Source organism: Loxodonta africana, chromosome 21 (assembly GCF_030014295.1).
Source record: "Loxodonta africana isolate mLoxAfr1 chromosome 21, mLoxAfr1.hap2, whole genome shotgun sequence".
NCBI classification, from domain to species: Eukaryota; Metazoa; Chordata; class Mammalia; order Proboscidea; family Elephantidae; genus Loxodonta; species Loxodonta africana.
This window is the reverse complement of record NC_087362.1, coordinates 48,649,332-48,674,137: the sequence shown is the minus strand read 5'-3', so window position 1 is coordinate 48,674,137 and position 24,806 is coordinate 48,649,332. Positions and strand designations below refer to the sequence as shown.

General features: G+C 49.8%; 4 protein-coding genes and 1 pseudogene across 9 annotated transcripts in view; 3 read left to right on the top strand and 2 right to left on the bottom strand.

The window, feature by feature from the left end:
- The first annotated feature begins 7 nt into the window (after positions 1-7).
- Positions 8-16,255, top strand: HAS3 (hyaluronan synthase 3). Of its 2 annotated transcripts, XM_023556608.2 has the most exons (4): positions 8-98; positions 3,777-4,412; positions 8,356-8,457; positions 9,302-13,149. In XM_023556608.2, exons 2-4 carry the CDS (start codon positions 3,777-3,779, stop codon positions 10,223-10,225), a joined length of 1,662 nt encoding a protein of 553 aa, XP_023412376.1. In that variant the 5' UTR covers positions 8-98; the 3' UTR covers positions 10,226-13,149. The 2 variants fall into 2 exon arrangements, with proteins under 2 accessions (XP_023412376.1, XP_023412377.1); XM_023556609.2 differs by lacking the exons at positions 8-98; positions 9,302-13,149 and adding an exon at positions 13,348-16,255 and having other exon boundaries at positions 1,500-4,412.
- On the bottom strand, positions 13,848-15,491 carry DERPC (DERPC proline and glycine rich nuclear protein). The gene has a single exon (XM_064273855.1). The coding sequence runs from the start codon at positions 15,489-15,491 to the stop codon at positions 13,848-13,850; it is 1,644 nt and encodes a 547-aa protein (XP_064129925.1).
- CHTF8 (chromosome transmission fidelity factor 8) lies at positions 15,488-24,590 on the bottom strand. 3 transcript variants are annotated; one of them, XM_064273856.1, is made up of 4 exons: positions 24,194-24,289; positions 16,499-16,556; positions 16,120-16,237; positions 15,488-15,712 (listed from the first exon to the last, which is right to left on the bottom strand). In XM_064273856.1, exons 2-4 carry the CDS (start codon positions 16,519-16,521, stop codon positions 15,488-15,490), a joined length of 366 nt encoding a protein of 121 aa, XP_064129926.1. In that variant the 5' UTR covers positions 16,522-16,556; positions 24,194-24,289. The 3 variants fall into 3 exon arrangements, with proteins under 3 accessions (XP_064129926.1, XP_003417092.1, XP_064129927.1); XM_003417044.4 differs by lacking the exon at positions 24,194-24,289 and adding an exon at positions 23,803-23,821; XM_064273857.1 differs by lacking the exon at positions 16,120-16,237 and having other exon boundaries at positions 15,601-15,712; positions 24,194-24,590.
- On the top strand, positions 18,610-18,709 carry LOC111752581 (U6 spliceosomal RNA; annotated as a pseudogene).
- UTP4 (UTP4 small subunit processome component) overlaps positions 24,261-24,806 on the top strand; it is a 34,161-nt gene continuing 33,615 nt past the window's right edge. The window contains exon 1 of one of the 3 annotated variants that reach the window (XM_010596770.3): positions 24,261-24,366. The gene's annotated coding sequence lies outside the window, so the exon portion shown is untranslated. Of the gene's footprint in view, positions 24,385-24,557; positions 24,671-24,806 lie in introns of those variants that run through there. The other 2 variants (XM_010596771.3, XM_003417045.4) reach the window with 2 other exon arrangements.

Here is a 24,806-nt window from a genome sequence, read left to right as displayed (position 1 = left end):
TCTACGGTCTTGGTTTTAGCGAGTACCCTGTACAACGAACAGCCCCTTCGTGTGCAGAAGTCGAGAGAAGGTTTCCACCGGCTCGTCGGGTTTGCACGGTGAGTAGGTTTCGAGGCTTAGAAAGCTGGGAGCTAGGGGAGGGGGACCGAAGTGGGACCGGACAGTTTTGGAAGTCTCACAGAGCTTCGGCTTCTAGATTGGGCACAATGACCGCTTCCCACTCCCAACCCTACCCCCGGCAGATGGGCCCTAGGGCGAACGCGGAGCAGCTCAGCCTTCGGCCCCCTTGGGGGAACCCAGTTTCTGAGAGGGCTCAGGGCGCAGAGGGTGCGAGTTTCTGGGATCTGGAGGAGACGCATCCAAGGCGAGCCCAGAGCCCCCGCCGAGCGCTGGCTGCAGGGCGCTCCCTCTGAGCAAGCGGGGAAGTGGGTGCTCCCTCGCAGCTCTCGGGGGAACCCTCCCACTCTTCCCAACTTTCCCGGCCCCAGGGCCGGAGGAGGGCGCCTCTCCCGGCGGGGACGTGCTCGGTACTTAAAGGCGGCTCGGCAGGGCCAGGGCTCGTCAGTCGGAGCGCGAGGCGGAGGCGGCGGCGACGCACTGTGCAAGGAGGCGCGGCGGCGAGGGAGCGGGAGGAGGGGCATGGAGCAGCCGCGGGCCTGCTGAGCACCGGAGCGCGGCAGCCGGCGGCACGGTGAGCGCGGGGCTGGAGCGGGCACCTTTGAGGGGCCGGCCGCGCGGGAGCTGTGCTGGGGACCTGGGAGGGCCGGCTCCAGGGCTGCCTCTGGCCCAGCCCCCGGACCCCCACCGGCTCCCCCGGCCTCACGAGCGCAGCGTCCAGTGGGAGGCGAGCGGAGGGCTGCGGGCTGCGGCATCCCAGGCTTCCCCGTGGCGGATCCTGCAGCCCCCTCTCCACTGACCCCTCCTCCCTTTCTTCCTCCAGCCTCTCCTTTCCTCCCTTCCGGCTCCTGTTTTGTGAATGAATCAGGAGGCGAAGGATGGCACTGGGCACAAGGCAGGTTGGAGTGGCCCCCACCTGCCTGAGGGCTCGTACTTGTCCGGGCACCAAGGTCCCTGGCATCCCAGTTCCTGCGGATAAGCCGGATCACTAGTGTTCGGTCCTCGCAGGCCACCACCGCACGTGTCCGCGGGACTGGGCTCTCCTTCTTTCACCGGCTCCGAGGGGCCGGAGGGCGCCCGGGAGTGAAGGAAGGAGCCCGCGCCCAGCGCACAAGTTTCCATCCTGCCGCATGTGGGCCCTGCAGCAGGGCGCACCTGTCAGCTGGAGAGAAGCAGCAAACCAGGCAGCCCCTCAAAGTTCCGCTTGCTTCCTTGGCTAGGGGTTTCACCCTCCGTCGTCCGAGGGCTGGCCTTGAGAAGCACCCCCAACCTCATGCCCTTGAGGTTCACATTAGCCTGCGTGGGCCGGGCTCGGTGGATTCCGTCTACTCGAAGTGGGGTCGGGGGGGCGGGAGGGGGGACGGTCTAGGCTGCTGGGAGCCCCCTCCGCCGGCTTGGGGTGCACGGCCCGCTGTCTGGACAGGGGCACCTCAGCCGGAGCCTGCACAAGCGTCTGATTGTACGTGAGGTCTCCGGCTGCGGGACCTTCTTGGGTCCTCTGTGGGGAGGGGGTGCCTGGGCAGTGCCTCCAGTTCCTTCAGGGAAATAAGGGGCCGGAGACATTGGGGATGCTGCCTTTGTCTGCAGGCACACTTTGCCTAGGTAGCTGAGGCTCCAGGGAGGTGAGCAAGGGGCTTGGTCTGTGATTCCTTGGGTTTTGGTTTCCTTTCCCGGCCAGGTCGTGGGAAACCCGCTCGTGGGTGTGGCCGGCACCGCCTTCACCCGGAGGTGAGGCTCAGGCGGGGAGGGGGGTGGTGGGCGTGTAGAAAAGCTTAGCCAGTGCCTTCTCGGCTGCATTAACCTGGGGGGCACTGCACGGAGGTGGGGCGCCAGCGCCTGGCAGGTTGCTGGACTGGCCTCGGCGCCCCCTGCCCATTTCCAGAGTACAGGCGAGCAGCGGGGCCCGCAGCGCCCCCTCTGCATGTAAGCTCGAGGGGACCCCTGTGCCGCAGGCTTGTGCAGGGAGGGGGGCCACGGAGGGCTGGAAGTCCTGCAGAGGAAGCACGCGGCAGTCTCCCCGAGATGGCGGGGCAGAGCGCCCAGAGGCCGAGCTTCCCGGAGAGGCCAGGCTGCCAACAGCTCCTTCCGGACCCAAGCTGCTGGAAGGCTGATTTGAGCAGTGCTGCGTCTCTCCCCACCCCTCCCATATGAGAGGGTCTAGTGGAACAGCCCCTGTTCCCATGGCAGGAAGGTGTGTTCGTGCGGGGGGTGAGGCGTCTTTTCAGTGAGACCTGGAATTGGAGCAAGCTTCGAAGTGAGACTTCATTGTATGTAAACGTGGGGGCATATCAAGTAGGTGGCAAGCAGCGGGGATGGGAGAAGCCTAGGTCCAAATGGAGAGCTGGGAGCTGTATTCAGCTTGGGGTCTCCCAGCCCCGCCCTTCTCGTGGGCTCTATCCACATGGGTAGCCCTGCACTTCTGGAAGTGCTCCCAGTGTCAGAAAAATGATTTACCTGAGACCTGTGAAGCAGGAAACCATTAGAACCCCCACTGGAGGGATGTGGGCACCAAGTCTCAGAAAGAACTTGGGGAAGGTCAGGCAGCCAAGGGGTAGTAGGCTATGTCTCAAGCTCAAGTCTTCTGATGCCAAATCCTGAGCTCCTTTCATTAAAGCTGGGTTGTTCCCTACAGGGCAGATGCTAGGAGCCTGTCTTAGTTGAAAAGGGAAACCTGGCAGCATTTCCAGGTGTGGCTGGGATGAGTGGTGAGCGCAGAGGTTTCCCATGGACACTAGGACCAAGTGGATGGGGTGCCCCAAGTGGCTGCTCCTCAGTGGCAGCTGCAGTTCCCTTCTCTTGTGCCCTTGAGTGCTGGCCTTCCAGGAGGACTGTCCACACCCCAGCTCTCATTTCCTTTTTGTTCACTCCTCTGTTTTTCCCATTTGCTTTCCCTTTCATTTCCTGCCTCTCATGTAAATGAGGAAAAGGTGAGAAAGCAGAGAACACAGGGAAACTTTCTCTTACTGAGTTTGCTGTGAGAAACGGAGGCCCTTCTTTTTTCCTCTAACACCTCTATATGGTTCCTACTGTTTCTTTTCCTCCCTGACTTTCTTCATGGGCCCCATTGTTGGCTGTGCTTTACTGGCAGATAGTCGCCTCCCAGAGTGCAGTCCCCTTGTGAGTACAGGGCAGGTAGAAGTTCTTGGTCACACTGACTTTCTTCCTGCCCTAACCCCTCCTCCCTGGCTAGCCCCTTAGGTGCTTAGAGGTGCCTCTGGCCTCATGGCTCACCCCTGCTAAAGCTTACCTATTAAGAACTTTGGGTCAGGCTCAGGCAGATCCCAGCTCTGCCATCTACCAGTTGGATGTCACATAAATCTCTTTGGACTTTGGTTTGTCTAACAATAAATGTTACTCTAAGTGTTTTACATATACAACCCACGTAATCCTCCAAGACGCTGTGTGGTTAGTACTGTAATCAACATCTTACAGATGAAATAACTAAGGGGAGAGGTTAAGGACACAGTCACACAGGTAGGAAGTGGCAGAGCCAGGATTGGAATTCCAGTAGCCTGGCTTCTGAATCTAAAAACAGTCGTGCTCAATAATTGATAACCATTTTTATTAGTGGGTCAGTTCCCTTGCTATGGGGCCCCCATACCCATTGACTGGAGATGCTGCCTCCTGCCTGACCCCACATCTCCCACCTTCCCTGCCAGATGCCGGTGCAGCTAACGACAGCCCTGCGTGTGGTGGGCACCAGCCTGTTTGCCCTAGCAGTGCTGGGTGGCATCCTGGCAGCCTATGTGACAGGCTACCAGTTTATCCACACAGAAAAGCACTACCTATCCTTTGGCCTGTATGGTGCAATCCTGGGCCTGCACCTGCTCATCCAGAGCCTGTTTGCCTTCTTGGAGCACCGACGCATGCGGCAGGCTGGCCGGCTGCTGAAGCTGCCCTCTCTGCCACGGGCCTCAGTGGCACTCTGCATCGCCGCCTACCAGGAGGACCCTGACTACTTGCGCAAGTGCCTGCGCTCGGCTCAGCGCATCGCTTTCCCTAACCTCAAGGTGGTCATGGTGGTGGATGGCAATCGCCAGGAGGACGCCTACATGCTGGACATCTTCCATGAGGTGTTGGGTGGCACCGAGCAAGCTGGCTTCTTTGTGTGGCGCAGCAACTTCCACGAGGCGGGTGAGGGTGAGACTGAGACCAGCCTGCAGGAGGGCATGCACCGTGTGCAGGATGTGGTGCGGGCCAGCACCTTCTCATGCATCATGCAGAAGTGGGGAGGCAAGCGTGAGGTCATGTACACAGCCTTCAAGGCCCTTGGAGATTCGGTGGACTACATCCAGGTAAGGGGGCCTCTCCAGGGGGTGGGTGTGCATATGGATGTGCCCAGCCAGTCAGGTGCACTCTCCAGGAATGTTAGATCCAGTCTAGACCCCTTATGTTTGTTGTGCTCACCCTTCCTCTGCATTTAAGAAGACAACAAGGTGAAATGGTTCTGAACAACAGCCTAGGGGTCAGATCAGCCCAGACCGAATTCTGGTTGTGCTGTTCCTTAGCTCTGTGACTTTGGACAGGTCTCTGAACTGGTGTCCAAATGATAATAGTAGCTAATGGCTACCTAGTACTTCCTTTATGCCAGGCACTGTTGTAGGCACTTGATACATATTAGCTCTCTTAGTCCTCATAGTACTCCTTGGGGATAAGTATCCCCTTATAGAAGGTGAAACTGAAGCTCAGAGAGGCTAAGTAACTTGCCTCATGTCTCACTGCTAGAAAGGTGCAGAGCCAGGACTTGAGCCCAGTCTGTCTCGAGTCTGCTGTTATCCATTATGCTGTAATGCCTCACCATTGGCAATGTGGGGATGAGTCTGTTCATACACAAATATGGTTGAAGATCAAGAGAAATCCTGCTCAAAAGTGCTCAAAATTGTTGTTTTTTATACTCATGGGCCAAAAAAGTCCCACTCGCTTGGTGTCAGGTTTGTGTGTGTGAGGTGGGCTGTGGAGACACAGGTATCAATCATCTGCAGGCTTGATTTTGCAGCAGCCTGGGCAGGTGAGCTTCCTTCCAATCAAAAGGTCATTGACACCAGCCTGGAAATTGTATTAGGTTGTATTTCAAATAAAACTTAGAACTGAGAGGGTTAAAGCTCACACATTTTATTACTGAGTAGAAACTGAAACCCAGGGCCCCTGACTTCTGGTCCCAGCATCCACACTGCCTCCGTTCCTCTCTCTGCCGTCCTCTGCAACTGGCAGAGGGTTTTGCCCATTCCTTAGTAAATGCTTGAATGAACAATGGGTGCTCTGGAAGCCCACCTGTGTACCAGCTCAGCCTTCCTGACAGCATATTGAGTCCTTTACGTTTCATGTACAGTACCCAAGGAGCCCTGGTGGTCCAGTGGTTACATGCTCAGCTGCTAACCAAAAGGTCGAGTTCGAACCCACCATTCGCTCCATGGGAGAAAGATGTGGTAGTCTGCTTCTCTAAGGATTACAGCATTGGAAACCCCATGGGGCAGTTCTGATCTGTCCTATAGGGTCACTGTGAGTCAGAATTGATGCCAGTGAGTTTGGTTTTTGGTTTATATGGGCTTGGTTTTTTATTAATACTGTACCCACCTAAACTTGCCACAGATTTTTTTTTCTTTTTGAAATTTGTATCCTCACATGAGAGTTGGTACGTTTATCTTTTTCTGTCTTCCTAGGCCCAAGGACCTCCCCAGCCTCTAGGGAGGGATATGTGGCTAGAAGGCTGGCTGCTTCTACAAATTCACCTGGGGTCAAGGGACCTTTGTGAACCTTTCCTGGAGGTTCACGAGGCTTAGAAAAAGCCTTTGAGCTCTGGCACATGCTCAAGACACAGTGACTTTGTCATTCACTTCCTTGAAGCCCAGAATCCCCTTAAACCTGCCCTGCCACACATCTTCCTTTCCTGATCACGTCCTGCCAGGATCACACCTGAGCCTTGTCTTTATGGCCCTTGGATCGCTGCCTAGAGGCTGCCCTGGCTAGAGCCAGTGAATGCTTAATGGATCTCAGCCTGTCTTCTGACAGGCTGCTGCAGTGTGTGTCTTTCCGTCTGTAGGAGAGAACCCTGCCCCAGCCAGTAGGGAAACCCAGGCAGCACATGAGCTCTCCCTTTCATGGTTATCTATACTCAGCTAGAAAAGACTCCCTGGGGTAAAGGAACAGAGCAGAATGAAAGCAGGTTAAGTCAGGGCAGGAAGGAGTGGTGACAGTAGCAGCACTGGGAAGCTAGGCCTGTAAGCCTAGGAGGCCGTGGGAGTCTGGCCTGAGGTTCCCCCTGGTACTTTTGCTGGCATGAGTCAGAATGCAAGGATGGGTCTAGTGAAGAGGAAGGAAGAAGAACGTGTGAGGGACGCAGCCTATGGGATCTCTGCTGATGGCTATGACTAGTTTCCCTTCAGCGTCCTGCTGCTGCTTGTCTTTGGCCACTGTCTTAGTTATCTAGCGCTGCTATAACAGAAATACCACAAGTTGATGGCTTTAACAAAGAGAAATTTATTCTCTCACAGTCTAATAGGCCAGAAGTCCAAATTCAGGGCGCCAGCTCCAGGGGACGGCTTTCTCTGTCAGCTCTGGAGGAAGGTCCTTATCATCAATCTTCCCCTGGTCTAGGAGTTTCTCCATGCAAAGGATGTGCTCCGCTCCTGGTGCTGCTTTCTTGGTGGTATAAGGTCCCCATGTCTCTCTGATCTCTTCACTCTTTTATATCTCAAAAGAGATTGGCTCAAGGCACAATTCAATCTTGTAGATTGAGTCCTGCCTCATTGCATAACTGCCACTATTCCCAACTCATTAACATCAGAGATAGGATTTACAACACACAGGAAAATCACATCAAATGACAAAGTGGGAGACAATCACACTATCATGGCCTAGCCAAATTGATACACATATTTTTTTTTTAACTTTTATTGTGCTTTAAGTGAAAGTTTACAAATCAAGTCAGTCTTATACAAAAATTTATATAAACCCTGTAGTATACTCCTAATTGCTCTCCCCCTAATGAGACAGCCCACTCCTTCCCTCCACTCTATTTTCGTGTCCATTCGGCCAGCTTCTGACCCCCTCTGCTCTCTCATCTCCCTGATACACATATTTTGGGGGGACACAATTCAATCCATGACAGTTACCCTGTCTCCCAACATGGACAGGGAAAGCTGGGTGGGGTTGGAGTGTCAGGGCAGCCTCTTTGCTGCAGCCTATTGGGCTCTTACTTGCCAACCTTAGTAAGTAAAGGCTTTAGAACTTTGCGGAACAGTTTTGGCTCACTTGTGAATACTACACTCCGTGAACAGTAACCAAGAACACAATCAGGGGTCAGTGAACCATTTTCCTTGCCCACTGGTTACCTGGGCTCTTTGTACCATCTCAACAGTTTTTTACAAAACAGGCAAGGAGTCAGCCACCAGGGTAAGTGTTCATAGCCCAGGTTCAACTAATAATGGGGCCCCTGTTAGAACTGGACCGTCAGCCTTCCTAGGGCTGTGGGCAGGCAGAACAGGGCTTGATTCAGAGTCTGATTGGAGGCAGCCGCTGCCAGCTCCCATGCCCATTTAGAGCAGAATCTGGGCAAGAGCAGGCCCTGGCCATACTGGGGCCCTGGTTTTAGAGACTTGGCCAGGTGAGTCTGTGTTGAGGGAGCTTAGAAGGCCTGGCACCTATAGGGGTCTCAGGAGGGGCCTGTGACTGTGGGTAGGTCCTTGCCACTGAGGCTGTGGGTTCTCCAGGCCAGAGGCTGAAAAGGGGAAGCCTGTTGTTACCGTCCCTATGGGACAGCTTGGGTCAGTAGCCTGTGGCAGGAGCCATTCATTAGCCTCCTGAGGAATCTCTGTCTCGCCTGTTGTACCTGTCACCTGATTTCAGTGACTCATTCCTCCTCTCTACCCAAGAATGCTGGAAATATTTTGAGGCCATTTCTGTGGAACCTGGCTCTGTAAGGGCTACAAACTTGTCCAGTGCTAAGAATTTCTCCCCTCCCAGGCCAGGCACAATCTCCTGGGTTTCTCCCTTTCAGCCTAGCAGCTGTCAAGCCTGGTATTTGAACTCTCCTTTTCCTTATTTTCCTGCCTTATGCCTCTCACCCCTTCCCATGTGGCATAGAGATGTCTTTGCTAGAGGCTGGAAGTGAGTCAGGTAAATGGAGGTTATGTCCCTCAGGCAGAAAGCAGTCTGGGGTGTGTGTGTGTGCGCGTGTGGTTGTGTGCGTGTGTTGGCCTGAAGCCAAAACCGGCTGACAGTGCACTACTTATTCTGCAGGTGTGTGACTCTGACACTGTGCTCGATCCAGCGTGTACCATCGAGATGCTTCGTGTCCTGGAGGAGGATCCCCAAGTAGGGGGAGTCGGGGGAGATGTCCAAGTAAGAAGTAACCAGGGGCTGCTGGGGCTGAGGGGATCAGATCTCTTTCTTACTCCAATTGGATATGCCTGAGAAATGGGCATCCCGACTTCCTAGGGTGCGGGGGCGTGGTTTCCCCTTTGAGTTTTCACTTGCTACCCCACCCCTCTCCGGCTCTTTTTCAACCTGGGGAAAAAAATAACTAACAGGTATGGAGAGAAACTACCGCTGTGAGAGGCTAGTATTTTACAGCTATGGATCCCAGAGGATGGTTCCTTTTTGGTTGGTGGTGCAACAAGTAAGACACCGATGTCCCCGGGAAAGTAAGGCACGAAATGAGGCAGGGCAGCATATTAGCTCCAAAGTTAGACCTTTGAGAAGCTCTGCTCTTAGGGAACTTGGGCTGAAGAGCTCTGGGCAATCTGGTAAGAATTAGGGGCCAGATCTTTTCCAGAGATACTGCTGGCAACATAACCATATCTTCCCTAGAAGCTTTCTGTCTGCAGAAGGTCAGGACACATGGTGGGGGCTTGCTTTGCATCTTTCTCAAGCCTTCCTCACCACCACAGGCTGCCTCTTGAAATTGAAGGTGGCTTTTTGGCAACTAAAGCAATTGAACTGGGAAACATGACAGAGGGGAGTGGAGCTGGTGCTGGGGAGAGTAACTGGGAGAGGTTGGCTCCTCTGAGCCTCAGGTTTTCCAGGGCTAGCTGGGCCAGAACTGATGGCTAGGAATTTGAGCAGCGGGCCACAGAACCCGGGTAGGGAGGCCTTATGAGCGCCCTGGTTTCCATCTCCTCTGGCTGGCTGCAGAATGGGGCTCATGTCCTCAGGGTGAGGCCCAGCATTTCTGGTTCCCTTGCAGATCCTCAACAAGTATGATTCATGGATCTCCTTCCTGAGCAGTGTGCGATACTGGATGGCCTTCAACGTGGAGCGGGCCTGCCAGTCCTACTTTGGCTGCGTGCAGTGTATCAGCGGGCCCTTGGGCATGTACCGCAACAGTCTCCTACAGCAATTCCTGGAGGATTGGTACCATCAGAAGTTCCTAGGCAGCAAGTGCAGCTTTGGGGATGATCGTCACCTCACCAACCGAGTCCTGAGCCTTGGCTACCGGACTAAGTACACAGCACGCTCCAAGTGCCTCACAGAGACCCCCACTAAGTACCTCCGGTGGCTTAACCAGCAGACCCGCTGGAGCAAGTCTTACTTCCGGGAGTGGCTCTACAACTCTATGTGGTTCCATAAGCACCACCTCTGGATGACCTATGAATCAGTGGTTACTGGCTTCTTTCCCTTCTTCCTCATTGCCACGGTCATACAGCTTTTCTACCGTGGTCGGATCTGGAACATTCTCCTCTTCCTGTTGACGGTACAGCTGGTGGGCATTATCAAGGCCACCTATGCCTGCTTCCTTCGGGGCAATGCAGAGATGATATTCATGTCTCTCTATTCCCTTCTTTATATGTCCAGTCTCCTGCCGGCCAAGATCTTTGCCATTGCTACGATCAACAAGTCTGGTTGGGGCACTTCTGGCCGAAAAACCATTGTGGTAAACTTCATTGGCCTCATCCCTGTGTCCATTTGGGTGGCAGTCCTTCTGGGGGGGCTGGCCTACACAGCTTATTGTCAAGACCTGTTCAGTGAGACAGAGTTAGCCTTTCTTGTCTCTGGGGCTATCCTGTATGGCTGCTACTGGGTGGCTCTCCTCATGCTTTATCTGGCCATCATCGCTCGGCGATGTGGGAAGAAGCCAGAGCAGTATAGCTTGGCTTTTGCTGAGGTGTGACATAGCCCCCAATCAGGGCGGGAAAAAGTGCAATGGAAAAGGGAGGGAAGGGAAATAGAAAAGATAGGGTGGGAGGGAGAAGGGAGTGATGTGTTTTAACTTCTTAATGGTCTAATGGACAAATCTGAAGTGCAAAGAATGACTACTACAGTATGGCCTGGGGCAGCTCTCCAGGCTGCCTGGTGGCTTGCTTCTGCACATAGGCAGTGGCCCCTGAAAGGGATTTCTACTTCCTCCCCCTGGGATCCAGAGGAAACTCAGAAGTGTGCTAAACCAAACACTAAGTTCTATTCAGTGGCAACTTCTGATGGGTGAGCGAGCAATCACAGCCAGTGGGAAGGGTTCTCCTAGCTCATCTGAATACAAAAGAGGTAGTAGGAGAATTCCTACTGAAAAATCTGGGCCACCTAGTAATGCCCACTCCCCTCACCTCCATCTAGTCATCAATGCAATAAGATTGTGCCTGAGATACAAGGCCCAGAGTCCTGGGCGTCAGAAAACAGGGTCTAGGAATGGTGCTTTATGGTGCGATGTACCCCACCCCACATCTCAGTATCCCAGGGATGGGCTCAACCAAAAGGGAGTTAGCATTTACCAGCTTTTAAACATGTACATATATGTATGTTGAAAAGGAAAATGTGCCAAGAGGAACAAAGAGATTTTGGTGGTGCTAGAGGCCAAGGGCTATATGGAGGTCTTGGGCTGAATGCGTTCCAGGTAGAAACTGCCCAGACTTCTAGCTTGTCAGTGATCTCTGCTGGGGAGATGTATTGGCTGTCTACCAGAAAGTTAAACCTCAACATGCTCAGAAAGGATGTGAGGTCTCAGGTGCATATATACCCCTGAATTCCTTTTCAAATTCAGCTCTGATCTCGGTCTAACAGCCTCCTTGCCTCATTTCCTTTAAGGGTTGTTTCTTTGGCTAACTAGTCACCTCTTCCATTCTCATCACGGCTACGTTTCTCAAGATAGCAACTGGGGCAGAACTTGGGCTCTTAAAGGTCCTCTGCAATAGGCAAGCCTGCCCTCAGCACACAGGGGAAGAACTATTAGGAACTTCTGACCGAACTCGCTGCAATCCTAGAAGTGCTTGGACAGAGATTCTTTAGCAGGTGGCTAGCATGTGTGGCTTTCAGTGTACAGTTCTTGACAGTCATCTCCAGTGAAAGCTTTTCAGTGTTCCTAAATGAATTCTCAGACCCAAGCTGGTCATCTTTGAGACTGTCCATACTCAGTGGCTTCTCCAGGGAATTCTTAGCCAGATTCTGGAGTCATTATTGCATTTGCTTGCTTCTTTCCAGAAACCAAACTAGGAGATGAATTGTTTCCTAAATCCTAAGGTTCTTGCTTTCTCCCTCTCACTCATGCCTCTTGAGGCTACTTGATTCCAACTAGTCTTCCCATCAGCTTTTTTTGGGTGTGGGGGGGCGGGGCGAAGGAGGGAGGCATTTTCTAGTGATTTGCAATCCAGGCTATTTTCAGCTCTTGAGTTTGAAACCTGGGATCTTAGGTATTGCTTGTTCTTTTCAAACTTCCATTCTCAGAGGGGCCAGTTAACCCCTCAGAACCAGCAGTAATGCAGAGTAGCTGAGGCGGCAAGTCTCTATTGTACCCAGGTGCTTCCTACAAAAGAACGAAGTGTGCTCTGAGCCAAGATGGGCAAACTCTGGTGCTTTCCTTCATCTCCCCTAAACTCAAGGGACTTCTAGGTGCAGCTGACAGTTGTTGCATCACAGACGTTGAGTTTCTGACAAGACTGCTTGGTTGGTGATGGGCCCAACCCATGAAGGCTGGGAAGCAGCAGCAGTCATTTGCTAAAGGCAGTTGTTCCAGGCTCTTCCGTGTTTTTGCTAGCCAAGAAGTAAAACTATTTTGAGCACTACAATGGAGGAAATCCGGTCAGCCAACTGCAGAGCTCAGACTTCACTAAGGGCTTGTTTTTCTTCAGCTTTTACTTGAAGGTTAATAGAGGAGATGGACTCCAGACGGAGAACTCCTGGCTGTCCTACCATCAGCTCTGCCTTGCACTGTAGTTAACTTTCCTCAGATCAAAAGTAGGCAAGTACAGGTAGTAGGCTTACAACTTTTGACCTCGACTGGTTTTTCTAAGTTATTTTGTACAATTTTCAGCAGCAAAAAAACCAAACTGGGTCTTCAGCTTTCTCCCTGTTTCTTGCAAGGGAAGAGCCTTTATACAATTGGACACATTTTGGTTTTTCCTCATTTTTTGAGAATTTTAACCCTCTTTTGTATTATTTCTATGGTAATTTGTAAATGTATTTATTTTTACCTGCTTTTTTTACTTTTCAGGTCAAACTTTTTATACTACACTTATTTGTCAAAATAAAGATTCTCATGTAATGCTGGTATTTCTGAGCTACTTCCTCCCTCTTTGTATTTAATAAAAGCTAGTACTTTATTCGTTTCAAAAGAGGCACTTTAGTTAGAAATGCAGTTTTGTCAAGGTAATTTCAGTTGAACTCAAAAGAAAAATAAGTTGTCACAGCTGTCTCTAGATCTGGGGAAGACAGTAGACCCACCTTGGTAATAAGTGCACTTAATTAAGGTGGCTTAACTTTTATTGCAGAGGCGGACAGGGTCTTTAGTAAATAACTGGCAGATGAGGGAGCCAGCATTAAGGCCAAAAACCAAAACTTGCTTCCTCCTTAAAAAACCTCCTTAAGTGAAAATATTTCACCTAACAGATAATGTAGGATTATGGCCAAGATGAAACAATTAAAAGCAGTTGTAAGCCTCCTTCCCTGTGAGGGAGGTAACAAAATGGAGTGACAGGAGCAGCCCTCTTGTCCCATTTATTAAAGAAACAGTAAGAAAAGATACAATGCAGGAAAAACACGAACCATCCTTTCACATCAGGCTGAACAAAAGCACAGTGATTTCTCCCCTTTACCCCACCCCCCACCCCAGTTCCCACATCAGTTTAAATTTTGAGGTTCTTTGATTGGGGTACCAGTGGAGAGGGAGCTGGATGAGCAGTGGGGCCTTAATTCTGGCCTCCTCTAAGTCCCAAGAGGAGGTAGCCTCAGGCCCAGTCAGTCAGGCAGAAACTGTATTTGGTGGGTCTCTGAAGTGGTTGCCCACCTTCCTGTTCTGTGTTCAAGCCCCCAAGGAAAGGTACGGCAGTAGAGGATGACCAGGTCCAAGCTGCCAAGGTCACAGCTACCGAAGCAAGGTCCGTTCACCAATACAACATTTCTAAAGAGCAGTGAGCAGATTCTCCAGTGGTGAGCAGGGGAATACATATGAATTGGGACCTGCAGGCCAATGTATCCCTGAGGAAAAGTCCACAAGAACAATTCAAGAAACTAGTAAGAAATAAGAGGCAGAAAGCCACGGGACAAAAGCACAGCAGGCTTCTGCAAGGTTGGAGATTCTCTCAAAGCCAGGATCAGTCTCACCTGCCAAAGTCCATGTCCCACAAATAACATTTCACCTTCAGTCAAGAAAAGAAGCAGAGTTTGAAAAACATGGCTCATCTGAACTTGAGCCTCAGCTATGTACTTCAGATCACAGCTCATACCTACCCTTTTACCTAAACCACAGCCCCTGTCCAGAACCACAATGCCTGGACACCAAGGTGGTCCTGGAGGGAAAATTGTGTTTAAGGGGGTAACATTCCATTTGGGTACATTGTAGCCATTGGACCCCCTGCTCTGGGAAAAGCAGCTGGGTTTGTGCCAGGGAGGCTCCCCACTCTAGGAAATGGGACCAAACTCTTGCCTGCAGGGCCATTCATCCTTGGAAAGGAAGCAGGGTTTAGACCCAGGGTCCCAGTTGGCCTTGCAAAAGGAGCTGGGTTGATACCCACTGGGCCTGCTGGAGAAGAGCCCAGGGGCCCAGCAGCTGACCTGGGGAAAGCAACTTGACCAGGGCCTAATGGGCCAGCAGACCTTGGAAAAGTAGCTGGACTTGGACCCTGCAGGCCAGTGGCCCTTGGGAAGTTAGCTGGGTTGGGACCTAATGGCCCAGAGGCCCTTGGGAAAATTGCTGGATTTGAGCCCTGGAGGCCAGCAGACCTTTGAAAGGTAGCGGGGTTTGAAGCCAATGAGCCAGATGACTGAGAGAAGGCAGTTGGGTTCAGTCCCCCTGAACTGGTTCCCCTTGGGAAGGGATTGGCATTTATCCCCATAGGGCCAGCTGGCCTTGAGAAAGGAGCTGAATTAGGGCCTATGGGACCAGGAGCCCGTGACATGGGAGATGGATTTGACCCTGGAAAGCCAATTCCCCGAGAGCCAGGACCCGAATTTGGGCCTATAGGGCCAGGTACTCTTGTCATAGAGGATGGGCTTGTGCCCATGTTTCCAGAAGCCTGTGAGAAAGAAGCTGAATTTGCTCCTAGAAGACCTGCTGCTCTTAGAATGGGGGCAAGATCTAGGCCTTGAGGTCCAGCCATTCTTAAGTTAAGACCAGATCCTGTGCCCAAGAGGCCACCAGCTGCTCTGACATCCAGATTAGGGCCTGGACCTAGGCCACCCACCCTTGGATTGGGCCCAAGGCCTGGGCCCAGGCCACTTGCTCTTGGATTGGGCCCAAGGCCTGGGCCTTGAAACATACCTGACCTGGGAGCAGGATTTGTACCTAAGAAGCCTGATCTCAAATTGGGACTTGGTCCTGGGCCAAGGCCAACTGGCCTAGGATTGGGAGGACCATTCCCAGAGGTCAAAAGGACACCTGCTCTCAAGTTGGGTCCAGATCCAGGGCCCATGGGGCCGCCACTTCTGGGGTCAGGACCTACTCCCAGGAGACCACCTGTCCTCTGGTTGGACATAGGACCTGTGCCTGGGAGACCTCCTAATCTTGGGTTAGACAGAGGCCCTGGGCCTGGAAGAGCCCCTGCTCTAGAATTTAGACCTGGGCCTGGGCCTGGGCCTGGGCCTGGGCCCGAGCCCAAGAGACCACCTGGCCTTGGGAAAGAAACTGTGCCTGTGCCAGTGGGGTTCATCCCTCTTGGAAAAGAAGCCATACTTGGGTCACGAGCACCAGCAGGGAAGGGCGCTGGATTTGAAGCCAAAGGGCCTGATGGAGTTGGAAAAGGAGATGGATTCCTTGGAAATGGGGCCAGAGTTCCACCAAGAGAACCAGCTGCCATAAGGAAAGGATCTGAGTTCACGCCCAGTGGGTGGCCTGTGTTCAGAACAGGACCCCCCTGTGGTCCCAGTGAGCCGTCGAGCCGTCCGCGGGGTGGCAGTGGAGCACGAGTCCAAGGAGTTGGCCGCTCTCTAGGGAAAATCCGGGGTTCTTTCATACTTTCTTGGGAACGTTGGTGATAATGGGCTTGGGGCGGGTTTTGAAAAGGATCTTGTTTTTAATGAGTGCTGTCACCAGGTACCGGGTGCCAGTCTCACGGCCAAGCTCATCACAGTCCTGCTCCCGAGATGTGTGTTTGACAAGGACGGCAAAAGGTTTCTCCAGGTGGATGATTTTCCCATACAGGATATGATGCCCCACGATCAGCACAGGGATTCCCTTTGGCAGAACAAGAACAAGATGCTTGAGGTTCAGGGCAAGGTCATAACACACAGGTGCCTTCTGAAGCTGCTCTTGGCAGGCAATGCTGGCACCTCCCTTCCCTGGTCTGGCTCTACCATTGTTGAGCAGCCACTCTGGACAACCCACCCTCCAGCCCTTTTCACGCTTTCTAGCCCCACGCAAGAGAATTTCCACTTTTAGAAATGCAATCCTTCCAGATTTCCCAAGACTAAATCTCCCTGCTACTGCAGAGATGGGGGAGGAGAACAAGCAGATAGCTCAGCAGATTAGCTAGACTTTGAATAACAAACCTGAGGGCAGTCCTCACTCTGGGTCCTGGGAGCACCACCTTGGTGTAGCTTGCTTTCCTGAGGCATTAGGCAGGGAAAGAAAAGCCCCCTCACCTCAGTGGTGTAATGTAGGTCTCCCAGGAGGTTTCCAGCTAATCCGGTGCTGTAGCGAGCCTCGATCTCCCCCTGTAGCTCCATCAGCACCCATTCTGCCAGGCCTCCAGCCCCAGCACTGCAAGCAAAGGGCTGGCGGTTACAATATTTTTGAGGGGTGAAGGATGAGTAGTGTCCTACACCACCATTCAAGGCCAAAGGAACTCTTCTTTGAGCACAAGTCCTTGGGAAACTGAGCAATACTAGGTACTGAGCTAGAGATTGAAATGCGAGGATTTGTGCGAGATGCACCTGAGGACCCTGATTCTTCCAGGAAAACCACAAACCTATATAATCCTAACCATTCAAGCTAAATGAAAAACTCTCAAAATGTACTCACCTGGAAATAACAATTTGTACCATGAGCTTTCTGTCTTTAAAAAGCAACTGAAAAGAAACTGTAGAAAGAGAAGGGGGAAATAAGATTTAGGATCATAATAATGGCAGCAAATATTAATCACTGTGTACCAGGAAATTTTCTAAGTGCATTGGACACATCTTCTCATTTTATTCTCCTAATAACCCCAGAAGGTCTAAGTTTTGTGATGGATATCATACATTTAAGGTTGCTTCAGATCACCAGTGGTGACCCATACCACAGCATGGAAAATTAACAGGCATCACAATTGTGCTTAAGATTGTGCAGCTAGCAGATCAGAGCTAGGATGTGAACCTAAGACGTGTACATACTGCAGAGCCCACACCCCTGACAACTATGCTAACTAGGGTTCCTCAAAGAGACTATTTTCTACTCTTTGTATTTCTTAAAAATGAAGGAATTCTTCAGATTTTATTTTTTTCTTGCTTTGGCTATTTTATATTCCAAGGTTCAAAGGACTTCCTTTAACTAAAAATAAAGCCAAGAAGAGAACTGAAAAAGGCCTTCGGACAACTTTAGTGAATGGTAACCTGACTTCTGATGTGACTCATCAAACACTCTGATCATCTTTGACTTAAATACGAATATACCGCAACACATACTCAACTTTTATACAACAGCACCACCTGGTGGCAAGTTTGGTGTACTCTACAAGAATGGGTTACAACGGGACCTTTCCCGCTGAAACAACTGGCTTCGCTTGCGCTTGTGTCTTTCAGGGAAGGATAGATTCATCGGGGCCTGGGCGGTAGGGAATCTAAAGGGCAGCTTCTGGAAGCCCTTCCAATGTACATGGAAGTCTGAAGGAAAGGTTAACAGTCCAGTATTTACTAACCGTAACATGGAAGGTTAATAGGTATTGTAATTGTGTTCAACTATAACAAACACCTGATTAAACTGTTAAATAGGTTTCTTTACTTCTATGTTAATGTTCATTTTGGGAAAAGGAACTCCAGGGAAAAGCATTTTGCAAGCATCCTTGCAGGACAGCAGAACCTCTACTCCTAGAACACCAAACACTTAGGGAACATGGAGTTGGTCAACTCACTGGACTTCAAATTCAAATATGAATAGTGGCTATCATTTATTTTACTATGGACCAAATGCTGTGCATATATACAGATAGTATCTCATTCAATCATAACAACTTTATGAAATGAGTACTTATCCCTATCTTGCAGATGAGGCTACTAAGGCGTACAGAGATTAAATCATTCGCCCAAGGTCATAGCTAGTATCTGGTAGAGCCAGAATTAGAACCTAGACTATCTGACTTTAACTACACTTAATAATCACGACCCAATTCTGCCTCCCCAAAGGAGAAAACGAAGTGCCAGTGAGCATGAAAACGCATCAAGGCATGAGGCAGACCTCAGGACGTGCAAGAGGACAATGGGGGAACCTCAAGTAAGCCAGTCTTTCTGCAGCACAGGCTGTGATACCACCGGAGAAAGGGTAGGGCACTAGCTCAGGAGGCCAAAGATTCTTTCACAGATAAGGAGACTCCACCACTAACATCTATAGAACCACCAAAACGCTGTAAAATCCTTCTCTTCTAAGGTTTCTCGATGGAGAAAGGGTAACAATTTACAGTCAGGAGGCCTCGATTCAGGTTCCAGCATGTAGCTACGGAGCTCTTCACTGTGTGATCATGCACAAGTCACTTAATGACTATGGGGCTAACACCTCACTCATCCAACTCACTCAACTATTGTGATGATCAAATATGACTGACATACAAAAAAAAAAAAAACACGCTTAAATACCATCAAGTTCTATTCAGGTGAACAGGTGATTTTTTAGAGGGTGAGATAAACCAGCATTTCCACAGCAATATTATGACTATATGGAAACCCTGGTGGTGTAGTGGCTAAGTGCTACGGCTGCTAACCAAAGGGTCGGCAGTTTGAATCCACCTGGTGCTCCTTGGAAACTCTATGGGGCAGTTCTACTCTGTCCTATAGGGTCGCTGTGAGTCGGAATTTACTCGACAGCACTGGGTTTATTATGACTGTAGCTTAAAAGAATGGTGGGTACATTTTAACCATGAATCAAAAAAGGCTCAATAGCACTTGCTTCAGCAACACATACATGAAAACTGGAATACAGAGACAATTAGCATGGCCCCTGCACAAGGATCACAAGCAAATTCATGAAAAAAGGCTCAATAACTGGAAATTGAGAAGTTGTGAAGTTCCTCAAGGTCAATACATAGAGATTGAGAAGAGGTTCTTGTAAATAAGCTTTTGATGACTGACAAGGCAGTATATTTTCCTTGATGGATATAAATTACAGTAAAATACAGGTGGTTTTAGAGAGGCAACCCGGGGACACAAATGCCTTCTCAATCCATCCTAGGGAGATGAAGATTTTTAAAGTTAATGAGTCAGAAGGCAACACTATCCTCTTGTATCAGAGCGCTGGCAGGAAAAGAGAAAAAGCAAAACAAAACAAAACACCTACTTTCTGATCACATGCTTGAGATGAGTATGTGTGGACTGTTTAGGCAAAGGGAATGCAGAAATATTTCAGTGCATCCCCCACTTTGACAGTTTCCTGTTAGAACAGGAATTCAAAACTGTGGCCCAAGTACGGCAAGGAAATCAGTTTTCGGGGAGCTGGGACACAGTAGCCACACTTGCATACCAACCCTTGGTGCTTCAATGAGCACACACCTTTACCCAAGTATATCTGTTGATAAGGCAGACATCTAGCAATGCCCCTGCAAACAAGGATTCTGTTGCCTGCAATCTCACCTTTCTGCTGCTGCACGGTCAGGATTCTCTCGTGCTAGACCTACTCGGATGCTGCCAACATGCATACAAATGAAGGAGCCCAGCTTACAGGAGTCTAGCTCATAGGAACCTGCAGGCCGAACTGGCTACATTTATGTACATGAGGGTGTATTTACCAAGTTATTAAGAAATGTAGAGAAGGGCATCCCTTCAGTGAATTTAAAAATTCTACTTTAGCATCTTGAGATAGTCCATAATACCTGAATTCTATTCTTCCTTTTCTTGCTCCTTACCACTCTAGGCAAATGTTCTTAGGGCTAGAGTGGGTAGGTATACCTGGGTACTTCACAAGGGCACACCTGGTGGAAGCAGCAGGAACTATGTATTTAGTGTAAAAAAACCAAACTCACTGCCGTCGAGTTGATTCTGACTCATAGCAACCCTATAGGACAGAGCAGAACTACCTCATAGAGTTTCTAAGTTCCCACAGTGTTTGGTGGATTCAAACTGCTGCCCTTTTGGTTAGCAGCTGTAGCTCTTAACCACTACGCCACCAGGGTTTCCAGGGATCTGAGAATATGCAGCCCAGTTTGTCCCCATCCCCTTGAGAGTAGGCAGAAACAGTAGGGAAAAAAGAAAAAGAGGTAGGGAAGAAGTATAATACAAGTCAAATCCTAGTAGTAATAACAAATAATCCTAGTAGTTACAACAAATATAACATTAAAATGAAACTTCTCTGTATAACAAAAAGATCTCTCAGTCTTCAGTCTCAATTCACATATTATAAGAAATACTTAAAGACGACTAGAGCAACATTCAAAGGCACTGCATGGTGAATACACCATCAAATCATGAAACTAAAAGGGAGTCAATCGAAGAGCCCCTCTCTCGTAAGAGCCTTGAGTTCAAACCCAGATTTGACTAGGACCGAGTAACTTGTCTTTGGTTAAGAACAACAATTCCAGGCTGACAAAGTAAATTTAGAGCCTGGGTGAAATTTCTGTGATGTAGCTTTTCAAAACGATTGTTTAAATTCATTATATTTCAGAGTGGTATCAGTCTCATAGGTTACAACTAGAGTGTAGTCTTGAAGAGATGGGAAGATGTGAAGAAAACTGAACCTCCTCTCCCCCACCCCCCCCCGCAATGAATAAATTTGTCCACCCCCAACCCTCCATTCTCACAAGAGGGAAAATGTTTTCTACTCAGTTTTTCTGGGCCTTCACATAGCTGAATAAACTAAATGGTATGAAAGCTCTATATTCCTAAATTAGTCAAATGACTTTAGTTCTGAAAAGGAAGCTTATTTTTAAAGCACTTTGTAAATTTTAACTCTTGTCTAGATTTTTTTCCTTAAAAAAAAAAAAAAAAAAAACTTTCCTGTAGATTCAATTTTTCTACTTATCTAAATTTGCCCTAGGTCATCCCCAGTCTTAAGACCTGGAGTTAGTCTATAGGTCCTGGGTAAAGTGCTGCATCTCAGAACACTGGTCCAAGTGACCTCTGAACCAGCCATAGAGCAGCAAAGGAACAGCATTCTCAGAACCTATACAGACCCCCAGAAGGAGCCCTAACCAAAATCTAGAAGGTTTGGCTGGAATCAGACCTACCTGAGATACACTTTAACTGCCATTTGGCTTGTACCTCTATTTTAAAATTAGTAAGTATTAAAATTATTATAAAGAACCTAAAAAAAGTCAAAATGCTACATGATTTCTTAAAAAGGAAAGAGTCCAGAGCATCATCTTTATAACAAGTACCAAAAAAAGCTCCATTTCTCACAAAGCTACACATCCTGACAACCACCCTATGAGGCAGACACAGTTTTATCATTCCCATTTTACAGCTGAGGAAACAGGCTAAAGATTAAGTAACTGGTCCAATGTCACACAACTAAGAGGTAGAGCTGGAATGTGAGCCCTAGCCCCTCTACAATACTGCCCCCCCACTGCAGTCCTCTCACACAGTACTTCCGTAAGGAATCTGGTTGGCTTTACAATTATTCTCACAGTATCTCTTACAAAATGGCAAATACGTAAACTACGGGGAAAATGTTCTAACTTGCTATGAAAGTAGCTATTGCATCTGTGGGGTAGGCAGTTAAATAGTAAACCTACTTTTTATCATATCCAATCAATGATACTTAGGTCTCTGAAACACCTAGAACTATCACCCTCAGGATTTTTTTTTTTAACCCTAAATCTCTGTTCTTTATAGTCTAAAGAAAAATAAGCCAAGAGAATAGTGGACATCCTTTGTCACAAGTTCTCATGAATTGGCCAAATTTAATACTCTTATTCTGGTGTTTTTTTAATTCTGCCTTGGAATTGTTAAAAATTAAGATAACTAATGTCTTCAGGGGACAGTATCAAGGGACAATGCAAGCAACGACCCACATAATGGTAACCAAACCCACGGCCGTCGAGTCTATTCTGACTCATAGGGACTCTATAGGACATAATAGAACTGCCCCATAGAGTTTCCGAAGAGCACCTGATAGATATGAACTGCCAACCTTTTGGTTAGCAGCCATAGCTCTTAACCACTATGCCAGCAAGGTTTCCACATAATGGTAGCCGCCCCCAAAGAAGTGGCAGAAATGTGGTATATTCCTAAGTGAAAAGAACATACGGCTTTTAACAAAACAAGGGCCTTTGATCCAATAGTTTAACCTAATTACAACTAACTAAATTTTACTAGAGCTAAACAATGTTTCATGAACTGTTTTTATTAGAACCTTTCAACTTCTTAAGAAATCAATGCTTTAACTTTCAAATTCTTAACTCTAAAGTTATTACTTTTTATTTTTTTAAACGCACCACACAAAATATTTCTGCAAATTGCTAGTCCGAAAACATTTACTGAGCTCTTATTTTGTCCAAGGGACTACACCCAGTGGTTAGTAATACAGTGAAGAACTCAAGTTGTCAGAAACCTGGATCCTGTCACTTACCCTATGTGTGACAGGAGTTAATTTTTCCTGGTAAATTTGTTTTCCCATTGATAAACTGGGCATAATAAAAGCTCCTATCCCAAAGGGCTGTTTTAAGAATTAAATGAGGTAATGAACGCAAGCCCCAAAAACAGTGCCTAATGCATGGTATGCCTTTGGGGTCAAGCCATTATTATTACCCAGAAGATTGTGGCATTTTCTTAGTACAAGTGTATTAGAATGTCTTAACACTGCACTGTACAGTTATTATTTTAATGTTTATAGTGAACCAAAACATCCTGTAAGAGTGGCAAGTCCTCAGAACAAAATCAAGTTTAATGGGAGAGTAATTGAAAGATGGTAATCGGGGTTCATCAGATAGCTTCAGGGGTTAAGTTCTGGAAGGTCATTTCTCTACATATGACTATTTCTGTGCCTTTCCACCAAAGTGAAAAATTCAAGAAGTTTTATATACAACTGAATACAGATTATTTTTATTAGAAGTGTTATTGTGGTTTTGTGACTGAAGGGGATCTTGTCTTCGACACACTTATGTCATTAAGTACTAAAATTTTATTTCTAAATGAGAAGTTCGCTTCCCTCCAAAAGGGGGTTATTGAGGGTAAGTGGAACTGAATGCTTCCAAACTTTTCATTAGTGAAGAGTGTGTTCAAAACCGTGTGTGGATACTATGCATACACGTGGTACTTTCCCATTACATTTTAGGATTCCCATGTTGAAGGGAATCAATTACTGGCATTTGTAGACAATGGGTGGAAAAGATGGCTTCAGTCGATCTGAGTTACTCCAGTTTTCTCCATCTTCTGCTACTCTGCAGCTTTCTCAGCCCTTCCTCCTCTTACTGCTATGGTGCCTTATCTTCCCGAAAGCTCCCTCTTTTCTAGCCCTGCTCGAGGTTTCCCTCTAAGCTGCATTCTCCTCCCATAGCCTCCCAACTTCTCCACCCTTTCCCCTGGCCCCCTCCCATCGCTACAAACACTTCCTCCTATTTCTAGTCCCTCTTATTTTCTGGGACATCTCAACCCGCTCTCCCCTCTTCTCCAACCCCACCAAATTACCCCTACAGCTTCGCTGGGCCCGCTTTCCAAGCACTTTAACCCCTTTTCCTAGCTCCCAAAGAATTAATATTTAAACTGCCCTCCTCCACACCTCCCACCGGAGCGGCCTTTCAAACCGCTCACATCCTCCCAAAAATTACTCTTTACACGTTCTTACTTTGCCACCCTCATTCTACAAACTGTTCCCTGTTCGCCCTTCCATGCTAAAGTTACTTCCCTCCTCCAGCACCCCCCCCATTCTCACATATTCTATTCCACCCCCCAAAAAGCCTGGAATCACTCTCCAGACTGTCTCTTCCTTCCAACGGCTCTCCAAATTAACTTTCCCAGCAACCTCCCACCCCATGATTTAAAATGTCCCATCAAAAAAACCTAACAGTCCTGGCCTCCCCCCGCCCCCCCCCCACGAAATCTTTCTGCCATCTCCGCAACTTCCTGGGTTCCTAGTCCTCCCCACTCCCGTAAGCCTCGCGTGTCGGGCTCCCATCCACCCGGGGAAGAGCCCCTGCCCGCACATACCTCGAGGATGCGGCCCGCGCCGCCCCCTTCTCCGTCCTCCGCCCGCGCTCGGCCACCCTTTCCGCCCTTCTGTCGCTCCGCTCCGCCCCACTCGCTCCCTTCCTTCCCTCCGCCTTCCGTCTCCACACCCCTCCCTTCCCCCACAATTCCCAGCCCTCCCACCCGGGGCCCCTCTGGGTTCGCCCCCACCTCTGCGCGGCCCTCTCCTCGCCCCTCCCCCCTCCCCACGGCCCCTCCGCTCCCCGCCCCTCTGCTCGCCATTCTTCTACCCGAGCTGCGCGCCCCATCCGGCTCCAGCTCCCTAGCTACCCGCTCCTTCGCGCCCTCGCCCCCATCCCCAGCTTGTTCCTCGCTTCCCGCGGCCTCCCGCGCCCCCCGCCCGCGGCCTGACCTGCAATGGCGGCCGCCGAGCGCGGCGCCGCGCGGCCAACGGGCGACAACCGAACCTCCCGCCGCCGTCGCCGCCGCCGCGAGCACTGCCTGCGCACTTCCGCCCTCGTGTCGCGAACACTTCCGGGGCAGAGCACGAGAGCGCGCGCGCACGTGGGACCGGGGCGGAGAGTGGTGAGCGCGGGACAGGGGGTGAGTTGGGGAAGGGGTTTGAGAAGCGTGTGAGAGGGGCCAGTCTGAGGGGGTGGGATTCGTACAATTTCCGCGCCCAGCGGAGCTCTCTGAGTCCTTCGTGCCGAGACGGGATGGGGGCTATTCCACAGACCCCCAGAGAAGGAAGGGGCGGCGAAGACTTGCAACCGCTTCAGACGCCCTCGTACCGGGGCCGGACCGAGCATGCCTGCTGTGCCCCCGAGTTCAGAGCCTTGAACTAAGGCCAGCAAGTGGCGTACCAGATTCGACCCTTACCTTTGGCGCTGTATGTTTGTTGGCAGCCGGGGTGGGGGTGCGGGGTCTGTGGAGGGGAAGAAATAGTGACAGAAGCCAAACAGTGCATCTAGAGTAAGTCACTGAGTCCTTTCGCTCCCTCCCCGTGAGGAACTCGCGATTCTGCC

What these genes read in the sequence shown, in the direction of transcription:
- DERPC (XM_064273855.1), bottom strand. Translation starts at nt 15,491, where the DNA reads ATGAAAGAACCCCGGATTTTCCCTAGAGAGCGGCCAACTCCTTGGACT.
- CHTF8 (XM_064273857.1), bottom strand. Translation starts at nt 24,590, where the DNA reads ATGCTCGGTCCGGCCCCGGTACGAGGGCGTCTGAAGCGGTTGCAAGTC. An exon ending in CTCGGCGGCCGCCATTGCAG is followed by an intron (nt 16,557 to 24,193) that starts GTCAGGCCGCGG and finishes CTCTTTCTACAG; the next exon opens with TTTCTTTTCAGTTGCTTTTT.
- HAS3 (XM_023556608.2), top strand. Translation starts at nt 3,777, where the DNA reads ATGCCGGTGCAGCTAACGACAGCCCTGCGTGTGGTGGGCACCAGCCTG. An exon ending in ATTCGGTGGACTACATCCAG is followed by an intron (nt 4,413 to 8,355) that starts GTAAGGGGGCCT and finishes CTTATTCTGCAG; the next exon opens with GTGTGTGACTCTGACACTGT. An exon ending in GAGTCGGGGGAGATGTCCAA is followed by an intron (nt 8,458 to 9,301) that starts GTAAGAAGTAAC and finishes GTTCCCTTGCAG; the next exon opens with ATCCTCAACAAGTATGATTC.